This window comes from Diabrotica undecimpunctata, chromosome 1, assembly GCF_040954645.1.
Source record: "Diabrotica undecimpunctata isolate CICGRU chromosome 1, icDiaUnde3, whole genome shotgun sequence".
NCBI lineage: Eukaryota > Metazoa > Arthropoda > Insecta > Coleoptera > Chrysomelidae > Diabrotica > Diabrotica undecimpunctata.
In genome coordinates, this window is record NC_092803.1 from 85,422,214 (window position 1) to 85,435,282 (window position 13,069).

Here is a 13,069-nt window from a genome sequence, read left to right on the forward strand (position 1 = left end):
GAGGTTCCTTTTTTTGGTGTATGCCTGGTTAGAAATGACTGAGTCGATAATAAGTTGTTCTTTGCAACCCATGGAACCCTTAGCGCATCCTTTCTGTTGAGGTTCTATGATATTGTTTAGTGCACAGTGTTGGTAGATACGCTGGGCTACACAGGATGTGACCAATTTGTACAGAGTTGGAAGACACGTAATTGGCCGGTACTTGGCTGGATCTTGGGTATTATTTTGATCCTTCGGTATTAAATAAGTTGTTCCCTGAGTTAGAAATGATGGTATTTCCTGCGGATTAGAAATAACACGATTAGTTAGTGTTGACAAGCACTCATGAGCACTCCAGAACTTCTTAAGCCAGAAGTTTTGAACTCCGTCTGGTCCAGGAGATTTCCAGTTATGAAGCTCTTTGATGATATTTGAGACTTCTTCTGTGGTGAAGGGTTCATAGACAGTTGTACGGTAGTGTTGACAGCTGTGCGCCGTATCTTTTATCCATCCAGCATTGGTGTTAAGAGCAGCTGGTGTGGAAAGTTGATTTCCCCAAAACTCCTGAATTTCATCTTGGCTTGGATATGCTTTATTGGCACTTTCGACAGTGGAATTGAGTTTCCGATAGAACGCCTCGACTCAAAAAATGCCGTAATTATGGGTATTAACAATGATAGTTCAGGGAAATAAGCAAAAAAAACTACCCTGTTTGTACACTCTAGCCAAACGAGAGTTGTTTTGAGTAGTATGGACCTCTATAGCAAGAACCTATATATGTTTCCTGCAGTCTTTTTTTGGACTTATCTTAATTATTACATTCAAAGTAGTCCTGGTTTGTTCAAATTTCAAGATTTTAAATTTCAGATGTAATGATTGGATTTGTAATAGTGTGGTCTAAAAGATTTTTTTTTTAGCACAAGTTTCTGTAGGAGGAATACTAGGACAATATTAAATTAATACCCCAATATTATCGACCCACAGCCCCCTCCTTCCACCCTCACCCCAGCCCCTCCCCATCCATTCATCCATCCATCCGACGTATGAACTCGTCGAAGGTCTCTGCATTTAATACTCTGTTTCACTGTAGTCTGGCCAAAGGATACTGACATATTAGCCTCGCCATATCTATTAATTAGCTCACCAGTTGCTGTTTTAAGCCTTACTGTTGCAGGCGATAATTTAAGATGACCTCGTACTACTTCTGGACGTGCAATAGTTCTTGTTGCACCTGTATCTATCAAAAACGATTCAACTGTCCGATTAAAATTCTTTTACTGAACATAATAGCAGTTCCCTTTAAATTCATAACTCTTACAGGAACGACATCCCGAACTCTCACCAAAACTTTTGCCGTTAGGAACTCGGCATTGTCCACATCTTCGACCATCTTTAAACTTCCAGTGACCATCAAGTCTGGTCATCAGAATTTTCTCACTATTACCGGGTATTGTTACGTCACGAGTGGTTAGTAAGCTGATAACATCTTTGTCTTCATGAAACGGCAACTCTTTACCACTAATCTCGAGAACTCTATTTTTGATATTTAATACAGAACCAACTTTTCTTATAGTTTAGCCGCTGAAAAGAGGGAATGATCACGTGAATGGCACGCACTCTTAAACGTTTCTCTCCCTATGTTATCACTTTTCCCACGTTTACACCGCTCAACAAAAATGAACTAACTCTCGCTATAATACATTTATACAGTTTTTTACAGGTTATTGATTTATATTAAATTTAAACATTTTATTGGCTTTTGCGTATAGATTTAAACTCTAAATTTTAATTTTTATAGGGTGGACAAATAAAAAAGTTTATATAATATTTCAAAAGTAGTAAACTTAAAAAAAAAAAATAAGAGATAAATTCGGTTTATAAATTTGATGGAATGCGATTCGTTTGCATAGAATATCTTTATTCGCAAGAATCGGTTGACAAAGAAATATATGATTTAAATGATTGAAAAACACGTTTTTGTTTCGATATACATTATAGTAGAGTAAAGTGCCCTAATATCGGATACTTTTTTTTGAACAATAATATTAGTTTTAATACGTCAATTAATTTATACTTCATCTAATTTACTAACAGTTGCACGTCATCCGCGTCATAGCCCGTGAGGTCACATAATACCAACACGAAATATTTAGGCGGTAGGTGTGTTCTTTTTTAGAATCACTTTGCCGAGTACACTGGCATTACAGCCACTAGACATATTTTATTATATACGCGTAGAAACAATATTTAAAGATTTCTATTAATGTTAACTTAAAGAAATACACAATAATATGTTTCATTTAATTTGTATAAATGTGAATTATTTTAAATTTTAAAGTGAATACCTCTTGTTTTATATTTTTACCTATTTAATAAAATCTGTTCTTTTTAGAACAAAATTAGTGTGTTTCATTTCAAAAATGTTACTTACGAATTTAAATAGTCGTTGTAAAGAGATGGTAGCCTCTTTGATTCATTATTTTGAACAGTTATAGATAGGATAATATAATAATGGATTCAGGATTTTTTTATACTTTGACAACTATGTCAACTTCGATCTCAGATCTGACGGACTGTATGAATGTTTTAGAGCGAAACAAGTAATACACTATAGTACTATTATAGAGAATCATTTATTGAACGAAACTAAATCATTTCTACGAAGTAAAAATAAAATTTAAATTTTTATAAAAAACGATAAATTTAGACTGACAAAAAAAATGTTCCTAATACCGGATATTAGGATAACGGGATAAAATTAGCCATCGAGGCAGAAATCACAAATATATGTGTCTTTTTTGTCTACATTGGGTGTAGTCGGTGTGAGCCCATTAAAACACTTTGAGCACTGAAACTATTGTTCGGCCGAGGTATCTTCAGAGAAGAGTCCAGTACAAAACATACATTCTGCTTCCTCTTCTCCAATGTCACACTCCATGTCAGAATCATCATCTAAAATGAATTCTTCATCTTCTTCAGATGAACTAAAAGCTTCCTCTTTCTTATCACTTTTCTTTTTAACCTTGGTTTACATCGTGTTCTTAGCAATAGATTTTCCTTTATTTTTATTTGTTTTCCTAAAAGGCTCACATTTGTCTATTTTTAATTTCGGAATTCTCTTTGAAATACTTTTATTTCTCTTCTGTTCTGACAAACTACTTTCTAAGGCATTTTTGTATGGTGTACCCGTAATCAAGGCAGCAGATCCTTTTCTGGACTTCCTTTCTTTAATACTAGACTTGTAAAATGAAGTGGTGGGTAAAGGGTGGGTAAATATCTTGTGGCCGCACTGTTGAATCTCTATTATTAGAAATGTTCTTACATGATAAATCTTCCACACATTTGGTCGCATCAATACTTCTTGGAGGAGTTACATGCTTCGGAGGAGTTACTTGGTTTTCTTGTTCAGCCTCTGGTAGATTTGGAACTGGAACTCGTTCACCTTCCGCTTGATGGTGAATGGCAAAGTCGTGTTCTCGAATAATGTGTTTAGTAAATGGGCAGATACCGCTCTTTCGAAAACCATTTATAGCGATTTCAGCTGTAGCACATCTTGCATAAGCTCTTCCAAGTAATTCGCAAACTTGATAGCAGGTGACTACTCTTCCAGGGTTGTTCCTTAGCAAATTTTCAATTTCCTGCGAGTAGTAGGTCGTAAGAGGCTCCATGAAAGCAAGGTCCAGCGGCTGCATTTTGTGAGTAGAATGCGGCGGCGGACTAAGAATAACGACATGGTTTTGGCGCGCCAAATTTATCGAGTCAATGTTCCGCGTGTGGGAGTAGTGACCATCCAATATTAATACAACTGGATCAGCTTCACGTGGTTTAACGTAGCTAATAAAATGTTGTAACCAATTGGTGAAAATGTGACTCTGAATCCAGCCAGACACATGGCAGGCAGCTATTGTCTCTGGTGGAGCGCCGTTGAGCAATTCTGCCTTCATTTTTTTTCGGGGAAATATGACCATAGGGGGCACAAAACCACTTACCGCATTCATACAGGCAACCACAGTCACTAGTGATCCTCTTTCTGCAGAAGTAACGGCCCCTACCTGCTGTTAACCTTTTAAGGTGATTATTTTGGTATGCTTTGATTGTACAGACGTTATACCTGTCTCATCTACATTATAGATTCGACAAGGATTAAATTTCACCTTCTCCATCGCAGGTTCCAAAATTTCAAAAAAAATATTTACGTTTTCTTCTGTGAATCCTTTAATTCTGACAGTTGATAAACCCTGTGGTCTCCTAAACGTTAGTTCAGGATGCCTCTTTAAAAATGAACGCAACCATTTGTAACCTCCTTTTTTCTGATTAGTTGAAAACGGACCGAATAGCCAATTGAAAGACTAATCTTCGAATATCAGAAGGTCGCAGTCCGTAAAATCTTCTATCCATTTCTAGGCAATAATCGACCAAATCCGCTTCAATTTCTTTGGAAAACACTGGTGGACTTTCCATATTGGTTTGAATAAGTTCTTCAGGTGACTTTATTTTATTTTTTACATCGTCTTCCAACGTGCTCTTGGGTATTTTAAAAGTTTTTGAAGCTCGCAAGTACCCCATTTCTTTGTTTTTAACTGCAATAACACCTGCATGCATGGATTTACTATCCCATTTCTTTCGTTTTTGTTTGGATTTCGATGACATTTTAGCGTAAGAAATGAGATAAAATAAGCAGACATAGTGCAAAAATTATAGCATAATTCTTTTTTTTTGTCGACGAAAACATTAAACCTCAACCCCCCTTTTCATCTACCAGATCAGCTGTTATTTTAGAGGATATATATATATATATATATATATATATATATATATATATATATATATATATATATATATATATATATATATATATATATATAAGGATGTTAAGTACGTTTTTTTGCCAATAATTTACTTTATATTCTTTTTCTTGGAGGTGAAAGAGTGTTTACATTCATATTTAATAAACGTAAAACACGCAATTTATAACAATCGTTAATAAACCTAACCCATACGATAATTAATACAAATTAATATACGTACTCGTAAAGTCTACAAACAATTTTTTAGCACTGCCTGACGGCCTAACAAAATTCACCAGCCAACTGAAGTTAAACACAAATAATGACGACGGTATAAACAGTTTCTTAGAAGGTATAGTTTTGTACGACCTGTCGATGCTTGCATTGAGTGATCATGCAACCTTGGATTCCTTCTTTTAAATGAGCGGGGTATAGTAAATCAATCCTTTCATCCATCCATCCATCCGATGTATGAACTCGTCGAAGATCTCTGCAATTCATACCCTGTTTCACTGTAGTCTGGCCAATGGATACTGACATATTAGCCTCGCCATATGTATTAATTAGCTCACCAGTTGTTATAAGATTTCCTAAAATCCGAACTGTTGGACGTTGTAGCTCATTTTAAATCCCAGTATGAGCTTATCGTGGATGAAATTGCAAAAAGTTAAGTTAAGTTGCTAAGATTACCTCTATATCACTGTGAACTAAATCCAATAGAGCTGGTATGGAGTGAAATAAAAAGATTCATGGCAAGACATAACACAAACTTTAAGAAGGAACAAGTAGAAAATCTAATTCATGAAGCGTACTCTCAAGTTATTCCACAAAAATGGAATAATTACGTGCAACACATAATTAGCATAGAAAAACATGTGGAATATCGATAATTTACTGGACAATCTCGACCCAGTTATAATAAACCGAATGAAGACAGTCGCAGTGAAAGTGAGGAAGACGGGAGTATAGAATAAATGTAAAATACGCAGTTTAAATACATTTTAATTATTTATGTAGGTACCTACGTATTTATTAAGGCTTAACATATTTATGCGCTTAAATACATTATAATAATGTTGGATATTCATATAATATTTATTAGATTGCTTCCATCAAGACTTCCATATAGTGGAACTCTAGGGGTAGTTCACCCCTTGCATGGGGTTGATTAACTCAAACTCACTGGATACTCATAATTACTTTATTGGTTCTCTAAGTACAATAATAGAGAGTTGTCATCCGTCAACCCACAACACTAGCTTCGACTGTTCACTCTTAATTCTTAATAATCTACTCCCGTTATTTTCCGAGTATTTAACTCACGTGTGTTTGTTTGTACATTCATGTTTTTCTAACATAATTTGTACACATTAATAAATAAGCTTTTGATTAAATTGCAAAAATATTTTCAATGTCATAAACAAACAATAGCATTTAGCAATAAGCAATGAATACTATTAAAAGGATTTTAATTTTTTAAACTGAATTGGGTTACTTAGATCTGATTTCTGGATGCTTAATTGACCGTTACAACATTATTATACAAATGTTTTATACAAAATTATTTTTGTTTTATTCACATAAGGTATTTTTCGGAAAAAAAAATGTTTTAGAACCCCCGACAGCCACAAAATGTCAATAATATTAATTCCTAAGGTATTTATATTTATCCTATAGAAAAAAGTATATTTGCTTTAAACCTGTTTCTGATAAAATTTGGCATCACTGTTGGTTATTAGAACCTGTACTGTAAAGTCAAGGTGGGACAGACTATAGACTATTTGCCATATTGTAGTGACATTATGCAGTGTGATTTTTATCTGTTCCCTAAGCTCAAATCTGCACCCGAAGGAAAAATTGAAACATTTGCAGTAACAGTGGAAGTAGTAATAGAAAAAAGATGTTAATTGAAAGGAATACTACCTAAATTTTAATAAACATGTATGTGTATATTTGGTTCTAACGTTACAGGAGGTACGTTTAGAATGGGTTTTGAAAACATTTTCTAACCATTTGGAAGACTTTTCATAGCAACCACTTCATACCACTTATGATGTCATAGATTCAACCTCAAACATTAATTCCACTAATTTAATAACTCACTTGTTGTTTTTTCAATAATAGAGATTTGCAGTTTTAAGGCAAAAACATTTTATCATTTAAACAAATTTAATTTTAACTAAAAGGTTCATTAATAAGATCTTAGAACAAAATAAAATTTTATAATTTTTAAAAATTACATTAATCGCGGAACACACCCATACCTCGTCATGTTTAGCTGTCTTCTTAAATTATATTCCTGTCACCTCAGCCAGTTGATCTGTGTCGTTTTAACTGACAAGAACCACGTGTTAAAAACCGAGCAGGGAGACATGTAGTCCCTCAAGTATTAAATTTTATCCAATGTCATCGACCTAGAGTCACCATATAATTTAATTTTGGAAAGATGTAAACCCATATATGGATGTCATATCCACAAATTCATTGTTAGCTTCAACTACATAAGGCACTGAAGATGATCTGATTAGATCGAAAACGTTATGCTACCGTATAAATTTTGACTACACTTGTAAAAGTTTTAACTATATGTTTTTATATACCTATATACAATGGTGAAGTGTTTTAACTTCTGTATGACTTTTCATAGCCTTTTACTATTCTTATTGATGAATTTGTAATACCTTCATGTTGGTCACATTTTTTATTTGTTTTTTAGATGTTCAGATGGTGTTCAACATTTCAAAGTACTCCGTGATGCTACTGGCAAATTCTTCCTATGGGTAGTGAAATTCAATTCACTCAATGAATTAGTGGAATATCATAGAACCTCTTCAGTGTCCCGTTCACAGGATGTTAAATTAAGAGATATGGTGGCTGAGGAGGTGAGTTATTTGAATTAAATCATGTACAGTACATTCAACCAACTTACACCTCTAAACGATTAACGGATATGTGTCATTAACCCGTTGTTCATAGTTTTGCATATTTTGTTACATTTTTGTTATATTTTTAATAAATAGTATTCTTGCATGTTATTTAACGTAAATTTCTTTCATCTACTTGTTTAATAATTTTTTTCTGAAACAAATACTACCGTGCTAAGGATAATTTATATTCAAAGTAGATATACAAAATACTAAAATATCACTTTTAATTTTTGTTAAAAAATACTTCGGAGTAAACTAGAACCACTAGTGGTGGTTAGATTAACCATGTGTCTGTTAGAGTGTACCGTTTTTGAGTCGTCTGTGAATACGGGTTAAAGTTAGGGTTTTGGTAAATATATTTAACTTTTTATTTTCAAATGAAAATACTTGCACTAAAAATAAAATAATTGTGGGAAACATTTTAATTTGTTTATGTACGGTTTCCAACTATTTCTAAACTTTTTATCAAACATAATTGAATTACAATCGACATTCCTAATGATTATTAGGCCAGTTTGCTTAATGTGTTTTGTAAGCGGTTATATATTTTACCTCTCAAGTATAATAGTTAGAAAGTTTCTGTCATATTGATCTAAACTCAGTATATTGTAATTCAAACGTGTAGTTTCAAGTGAACATCATGCCTAGATGTAAGTTGACACATGGAAAGAGACAATTTCTTTTCATGGTGCCGTCTCCTTTCGAAGGTTGGCGATCCAAATGGCATTTGTAGTTTTGGAAACTGCTGCGCGAAAGATTTCTGCGGATGAGCGGTCGTACCATTTCCTCAGGTCTTTCAGCCACGAGTTCTGGCGTCTTCCTACTGATCTTTTCCCCTGTACTTTTCCTTCCAGTATAACTTGAAGTAATTCGTATCTTTCGCCTCTCAACACATGACCCAAGTATTGCATTTTCCTCTCTTTGATTATCTTAGTAATTCTTTTTGTTTACACGTGCGACGAAGTACCTCAACATTAGTAACCCTTTGTACCTATGGAATTCTCAACATTCGTCTGTATATATACATCTCAAAGGAATCTATTCTTTTTTCTATTTCAGAGTCCATCGTCCAACTTTCACAGCCATACAGTAAGACAGAAAAAACGTAACATCTGATCATTCGGATTCTAAGCTGCAGACTAAGGTTTGATCTTATAAAAAATGTTTTCATGCTCATGAATGCTTTCCTTGCTTGTTCGATTCTTGATAGGATTTCTTTTTTTATATTACACTGACTATTGATATTTGCTCCCAAATATTTTATGGAATTTACCTGTTCTATTATTTGACCCTTGGCATACACATGTACGTTTATTGGTGTCTTTGATAATACTAAAGTTTTAGTTTTGGAAACGTTTGGATGTAAACCGAATATTTCGCTGTGGTGAACTACAGCATTTATTATATTTTGTAGTTCTTGTGCGTTGCTTGCTATTAAGACGGTGTCATCAGCATATCTGATGTCTATGCTGATTCTGTTAATCTTAATTCCGCCTTGGACCTCGTCTAATGCTTCTCTGAATGTAGACTCCGAATATAAATTAAACAGTAGCGGTGGTAAGACGCAACTCTGTCTCACTTCTGGTCGGATTTGTATATCTTTGGATGTTGTGTGCTCTATTTCAATTGTTGCCGTTTGGTGGCAGTATAGTTCTGAGATAATTCGCAAGTCTTGTTCGTCAACTCCAGTTGTTCTCAGAATTTCGATCATCTTTTGATGATAGTCAATAACACATGCATATACATGTACATTCATGTCTCTGGATCGTTGCGTTAACACATTTAAAGCAAAAATAGCCTCTCGTGTTCCCAATCCGTTTCGGAATCCGAATTGGTGTCACTCATCTGGAACTCGCACTTCTTGTAAATTCGTGTATGGATAATTCTGAGAAAAGTTTTAAGGACATGAGACATCAAGCTTAATATTTGATAATCATCGCATTGTGAGGAATTCGATTTTTTCGGTAATGCTCCGAGTGTTGATTATAGTCAGTCTGTTGGTATTTTACCTGGGTTATATATCTTATTGAATAGTGCTGTTATTAAGTCTAGGCTTTTACTTTCGTTATCTGCAATTAGTTTTAGTATTTCGACATTGATATTGTCTGGACCGCTGGCTTTTCCATCTTTCTGAGATTTTACTGCGTGGATCTCTTCTTATTTGGTTATTTCTGGGCCTTTTTCATTTATTCGATTATCTGTGGATGGTGGAGAACACAAAGTCTATCGTCGTCAAAAAGAGTTTGTATGTATTCTTTTCATCTCTCTGGTTTGTCTTTTGTACTCATAATTATTTCATTATTATCATTTTTTAATATTGTTGCTTGTCTCTTTTTGTGTCTACCTGTCCATTTCTTTTACTTTTTTTATGAATATTAAAGGTGTCGTATTTTTCCTGAAGTTGTTCGATTTCTAGGCATTTCGTTGACATCCAGTTTTCTTTCGCCTCCCTGCACTTTTTTCTAATGATTTTGTTGATTCGCTTGTATTCTATTGGGCTTGTTTTATGTTTTCGTCTTACGTCCATGAGGTCCATGATCTCTTGCGTTATCTATTCTTGCTTTTTGTTGTTTTATGAACCCGATGTCTTCTTCTTGTATCTTTGTTATTTTTGTTTTTAGAGCAGTCCATGTTACTGCAATGTCTGTCTGTACCAAGTTTTCGATCGTTTATATTTCTTCCTCAAGCTTGATACTTATTTCTTTTTTCTGTTCAGGATTCTTCAGTTGTGAGATGTCTATTTTTCTTGTCACTGTTTTCTTTTTGACTTTGAGAAATCTTTTTAATCTAAAATCCATTATAACTGGATTGTGGTCGCTATGTATATCAGCTCCAGGGTATGTTTTCGTAGATTGTATGTACTTCTTAAAGGTGTTATTGAGCAAAATGAAGTCAATTTGATTTCTAACAATTCTGTCTTTTCTGTCTGCAGGTGATTTCCATGTGTATAGCCTTCTAGGATGTTGTTTGAAGAAGGTATTGGCTATTACCAGATTGTTTTCTACGCAGAATTGCACAACTCTATCCCCTTTATTATTACTGGTACCTAGACCGTATGCTCCTATGCGGTCTCCTTCAGCACCACGACCAATTTTAGCGTTAAAGTCACCCATGATCATCGTTATCTCATCTCTTTTTGTCAGTCGCATTATTTCATCTAAGACACAATGGTGGACCTTTAAAGTTATTATTATATATAAATCAACGCGTTTGTGACTCACTCGGGATAAGTGAAAGTAAGCTAAAAACTGTAATGAAGACTGTCAGAGATTCCCAAGAAGATTTTACTGTGATTGAAGTATCACGAAGACAAGAAAATAACTCGTAAACATTCTAGGAGCATTGACTTACCTGATGGAGAAAAATTTTAAATTCGCAATATTTTGTATCGAATACGTGAAAACAATCAACATGTCAGTTTAGATACTTTACTGGTCAAAATAAGAAAAAGACAAGTTTCTGAAATTAAGAGGACTTTGGAAAGTGTTGAGAAATTTATAATTTAAATTCAAAAAAGAAAATAGTAATACTTTTATGCGAAAGGAGTAGTGTGGTTCACGAAAGAATTAAATTTTTGAGAGAATATACTAGACTTAAATCTGAAAATGCAACATTCGTATACTTAGATGAGACATGGATTTTTGCAAAGGGTGGAATTAAAAGAATTTGGCAAGACGACAGCATAAAATCAATAAAACACCGATAGCGAAGGCAAAAGACACATCATTCTTCATGCAGGAGGGAAAGAAAGCTTTATAGAAAACGCAGATTTGATTTTTTCTTCAAAATCAAAATCTGCTGATTACCATGAAAACATGAATGCAGATATGTTTGTTAAATGGCTGGAGGAGAAACTGTTACCTAGTCTGAGGTTAAATATTAAATAACATTTTTCATCGCATTGGGTTCGTTAATAGACATAATTGTCATTATTACTCCGATGAAAATCTTCAACCATTTCGAGTCATGTCCAAGAACACGTGGTCTGTGAATGTTTGGGGAGGCATTGTTGGATCATACGTTATTGGACCTTACTTCTTCGTCCGAACGATCACTTTCAATGAGTATCGAAGGTTTTTAACAGACGAGTTACCTGGCTTGCTAGAGTATGTTCCCTTGGGAATTTGAAGGAGCACCACCGCATCGTACACAAAATGTTGTCGTGTGCTAAACAATAACTACAGGCGGATTGGATACGGTGGTACTGTGGAATGGCCTCCAAGATATCCAGGACTAACTCCACTGTACCATTTTTTTGAGTACATCAAGAATATTGTCTAAATCGACGAACCCACAACACGGGATAATATGAAAATTCGTATACAAAATGCCTTTGCCAGCGTTGGATCTGAAATGCAAGACGTTCGACAGTCCTTAATTAACTTTATACGACAGTGTCTTGAACATAAATAATGAGCAACATTTTGAACATTTACTAGCATAGTTAATAATGCATTTATAAATATAGGTTGTCAGTTAGGTAAATATTATTTTGTAACTATTTTTTACAGGCATACGTTTTATTTAATCTTTGATATTTTTAGATTTATGTTAGGTCAGGTTTATAAAATTAGGTTTTTTTAGTAAAATGATAAAAATCATTTTCATCATTTTTGTTTGTTTTATATTAGTTGCTACATTAGAGTTGACCTTCACATATTGTGAGGCCCTTGTCTTTTGTTATTGAGATATGTTATTCACCATCAACAATACACTCGTGTGTATAAAAACGGAAGCTTTCAAATGTTAACAAATATTGATCTCATTATTTTTTTGTGTATATCCCAATTTTGATAATTTTTTGAACAAGTAGACGAAAAATAATACAATAATATTCAAATTTCCGAATAAGGCGAGATTTATACATATTAGACGAGGAAAAACATTCATATTTCTCCTGTATGCAAGCTCGATTCGTTCCCTATCCATTACTTTTCATACATTTTGAGATCGCTGTAAAGTCATTGTGGCGAATTGAACAAGCAATGGTCTTTATGAGATAATTAATAGTAATTAAATTAATATTGACTATATTTCCTTCGATAGTCCTGATAAACTTTAACTCAGGTGCAAATAATTAAATTATAGATGGTTGCAATAAACAATCAAAAACATTGTATACGTTTAAGGAAACTAAAGGTTGGACTTACCGGTAAAGTCAATGGTGTTTTTACCCAAATTTATAAAAACAACGAACGATCGAATTTGGGATGTGTATTGGCCCAATCTCTCTTTGCGTCTCTCATATCATCGCCTCTCATGCTATCGGTAGCGAAATCCAGTTCTGCTTGATGCTACAGGAATCAAAGGTAGCAGTAAGGAGAAATGTATCGATTAATTTACACAACCATATTTGAATTTAAATATTCTCCCTTT

At 34.0% G+C, this 13,069-nt stretch overlaps 1 protein-coding gene across 1 annotated transcript in view; it reads left to right on the top strand.

The window, feature by feature from the left end:
* Positions 1 to 13,069, top strand: part of drk (growth factor receptor-bound protein 2 drk) — a 76,028-nt gene that overhangs the window by 26,183 nt on the left and 36,776 nt on the right. The window contains exon 4 of the mRNA XM_072544768.1: positions 7,483 to 7,648. Within this exon, the coding sequence (XP_072400869.1) occupies positions 7,483 to 7,648 (166 nt within the window). The remainder of the gene's footprint in view (positions 1 to 7,482; positions 7,649 to 13,069) is intronic.